The sequence below is a fragment of the Eurypyga helias genome, unplaced genomic scaffold, assembly GCF_000690775.1.
Source record: "Eurypyga helias isolate BGI_N326 unplaced genomic scaffold, ASM69077v1 Scaffold44928, whole genome shotgun sequence".
Classification (NCBI taxonomy): Eukaryota; Metazoa; Chordata; class Aves; order Eurypygiformes; family Eurypygidae; genus Eurypyga; species Eurypyga helias.
In genome coordinates, this window is record NW_010267113.1 from 1 (window position 1) to 3,947 (window position 3,947).

General features: G+C 36.5%; 1 protein-coding gene across 1 annotated transcript; it reads left to right on the forward strand.

The window, feature by feature from the left end:
- Positions 1-315: 315 nt before the first annotated feature.
- LOC104504670 (selenoprotein K) lies at positions 316-3,345 on the forward strand (the record flags this gene model as incomplete). Its single annotated transcript, XM_010157300.1, has 4 exons — positions 316-406; positions 1,127-1,207; positions 1,892-1,984; positions 3,052-3,345. Coding segments are annotated over 3 exons (260 nt in total), but the record flags the coding sequence as incomplete, so codon positions are not given.
- Positions 3,346-3,947: the final 602 nt, after the last annotated feature.

Sequence of the window (3,947 nt, forward strand, 5' to 3'; positions counted from 1 at the left end):
GCTCGGCAGGGTCGACGTGTGTTCTGCGTACATCGGGAGCGTAACAGAGAAGCAGCTTAAGCACACGTAGGGAAACAGAGACTGTACTGGTATTTTTTTGTAGGTTTAGCTGGGCAGGGCGTCTGGTGGTTCTGATCCAATCAAGTACTTGGGCAAAGTCCCCCGTAGGCAATGCAGCTTGCTACCGTGGCCCATGAAGTGTACTTTTCTCCATCTGTTTGCAAATCCTGGACTCGGCAGATGTGTTTGTGTAATGTGCAGTGTCAGATGACTAAATAAACACCACTGGGTGTTTTGTATCTTGATATGTTATAGGGCAAGTTTTGGATAACCAGAGTCGGGCTCCTTGGCGTTTGTCATCTATAACAGATTTCTTCTGGTCGATAGCAGATTTTGTGGTTCTGTTGTAAGTAGCAATTATTTTGATGAGCTTTATTTTAGATTTGTTACAGGGAGAAGCTAGTTGGTGCTGTCAGTAACACAACAATAAAATGTTACTCGTTAGCATTCCATATCACTGTCCCCAAAACATTTTTTAATGTTTTACTATGACTACATGGCTGTGGTTACTAAGCACTATGATACATATTTAATAAAAAGAAGAGTGTATGAAAAGTGATGCTAACTTACTACTGAAAAAAACCCCATGTATACTTTTGTTAAACAGCTAGTTTCTAATAGCTGATCAAATAATTGAGATATTATTTGGATAATGTCTACTGGTGATGGTAGATTATGGCTATGTAAAAGTAATCACAGAGCAGTAATCACAAATTTATGGCCCCAGATCAAAGCCAGTTAAGAAACAAAAAGTTCTTTTGATTTGTTGAACAGTCCTTCAGTATTTCAGGTACAAGTTTATACTGCATGCATTTCTTGCACTTTATTTACCAGAAAAATTGATTTTATAGTTTGAGCCTTACTATAATTTGGAATTATTTCAGATTTTGTCTTCATGCATAGGAGAAAAAATGCCAAGATTTATTAAACGACAATAATCTCGAGAAGATGCACTGTTCATTCCTGAACACTGCTCACTGTTTTTCAGGACATTTCTTACGTTGCAAGCCAAAAATTCAGAACATACCTAGCAATCAGTTCACCTAACTCCTGTTTTATTTTTCAGTTTCCAGAGCATTATTCAACCAGATTTGAGAAGAAGAGGCTACACATCTTCTTCCTATTCAGGATACAATGACAGAAGAGGGTATTTTTTCATATTCACACTAGTTGTGATTTTTTTTCCTGTCTAAGCAAAATGACATCATGTATTCAGATTGCAGTTGTGATTTGCATTGAAACAAATCACGTAAGAATACTGAAATGTTGTTTATCTGCAGTATTTTGTGTGAAACTCAGTGATAAGTATGTAGCTTTGGATAGCTATAACAACGGTATAGGCTAACTCTCACTGAAATAATTTTTCAAACCTGCCTTATAGACAGTATACATCTTTGTTGAAATTCCTTTGTTAGCCTTGCTTATACTCAGCACTTGATTTACATTAAATCAGTCATTTCCTGGATTAGACTACCTACAACTAAAGCAAAACACTTTGTTACAAGGATGTCATTTCTGTAAATACTGTAGTTACTGTGTTTCTTGTTCTTACTGGTTTGCCAGATTCTTTTCTTACTGTTTTAAAAGCCTGTTAGCTGTAGCTGTCTCTAACCAGAACAGTTTGCGTAAGAGAATTTTTGTGCAAGGTGCGAGTAGGGTTAGGGCTTTTTTTTTTTTTTTTTTAAACAGCTTTTCACTGAAACCCAACACATGAAACTTGCAGAGGTTCTAACTTCCTAATTACTATCAGTTAGAGACAGCATTATTCCATTTCTAGTTTAACAATTTAATGCCAATTGAATAGATGTTGTTTTCCTTGCTTTCTTGTCAGGCCTCCAGCACTTCCTCGCCGTAGGATGGGTCGAATAAATCACTGGGGTGGAGGCCCTAGTCCACCACCAATGGCTGGGGGTGGATGAGGAAGGTAATTCCAAATTTGCTGTATCCTGCTTTTAACTTTTTTTTTTAATAACGGTGATAGTTGAAGGTTAAGGTAGAATGGAGCGTTTTGTCCTCCTTTTGCAAAAGTTACCAAAACAGAAAGAGAATCAAAGAGGTTGGATACTTTCAGTAAGGGGGAAAAAGCAGGAAGGGGAGCGTTGGCTCAGAATTGGTGAGCTTCTACTTTTAATTGTATAAAGTGGATATACTAAGTGTAGCAAAGATTTTGGAACACAGCTGATAAAATTATTTACAACTTTTAATCTTTTTTGGCTGCTAACTTTAAGTCCTGTCAGTAGTGATTTAAACTTTGTTTGCATTTCTAATGGTTTCACATGGCATGTAAGTGTTTTTTGTTTAGATACTTATCAATAGAAAAGAAGGAAGATCAATAATGTTGTTACAAGATTTTTTTTCCTGTTACAGTGATATAGCTATGCAAATCTTCAATTCTAGTGTCGCATAAAAATCAGAATTGGTTAATAACAGGGTCAGAAACCATTAAAAAAAGCCATGGTCTCTTAAAGATGCCTGAACTTTAATTCTGTTTCATTAACCAGTTTGGCTGGTGGGAGTTTTCATGTAACACTGAACAGAACCATACTGTGGTTTAATTTACATTAGGACTTAAGTAAACAATCCTTCTTTTTCATGAATCAGTCCCCATTGTTACCATAACAAAAGTTACAAGAAGAAAAACTCGTGCAGGTGGTTAATACCTGTAAAGTGCATATTCCAAAAAGCACATATGCCAGTATTTCAGTTCCTTAGAAAAAGGATAAGCTTATTCCTGTGATTCACCCTCACCCCCCATTTAGATGGATTTTTTTTTTCTTCTTCTTCTTTTTGACCAAACATGAGGCCAGCAAAAGCTTCAGGGAAGGCCTTTGGGTAATAATGGCAATGTGTAATCTTCTCAGGAATAGAAGTTTGCTAGCCTTTAGTATGCCTCATTTAGCTAAATTAAAACCAATTTTATTTTAAAATTCTTACGTAATTTTATCTCCCAGAGAAAGGCCTTGTCGTTAACTGTACTGTAATTTCTCTTAGGTAAACGCCTGCTGAAGAGGCAGGCAAAGGCATCCACATTTGCAAGATGAAGGAGAAGAGTTTAGTGATGGACCAAAGGAGTTTGAATGTTGTGAATGTGTCTGTCTAACTGGAAACTGTCCTGTCATATAAGCAGATTAATGAAGTTGTACTGGGAACTCCTTCTTCAAGGATCCGGTGTAACTGAACTACAGTTTATTAAATACATGTTTACTGTCTAAAGTCTTTGTATAGTTTCTGAACATTTTATTGTAGTTGAAAAGTAATAAGTAAATTATATTTGGCTTGTCACAAGGCTGACTTTCTCATCATTTTTAGAACAAAAGAACTAAATCTGTCTGAAGTGCAGTAATCCTGTTTTTTATTCAAAGGAGGAGGAAAGCACGTTTGTCTTTGATACAGAAGGTCCTTCAAGAATCAAATCTAGAGCAGTGCCTCCTGATAGGTTTTGTGTTTGGTCTGTTTTGTCAGTACTAACATTCTGTATTTTCACATTAATGATACTCTTAAAAACACTTTAAAATGCATCCTACAAGTTACTTTGTTTTACGGTCCTTGTCTTCTACAGACTTGCTTCCTTAAGGCCCTTAGTGGGTTTTTTAACATGCCGGTTTTATAAGCACCTCTTGAAACAGCTTCCTTCTCTCTTATAAACGTACTGAAACGTATGAGACTATTGCTGTACAAATTTTCCCAAGACTTTTCTCAGGAAAGTTAGGCTTTGTTTTTATTACGTGAAGAAAAGGTAGTAACCACAAATACTGAGCGCTGCTGCAGGAGAGAGATTTTCTTTCAAACAGTAATAACTTTTAACTGATTTACCCCATTTCAGGGTGGGAGTTTCTTATTGTTGTTCTTGGGGTTTGTTGGGGGTTTGGTTCTCTTTGTTCAGTTGG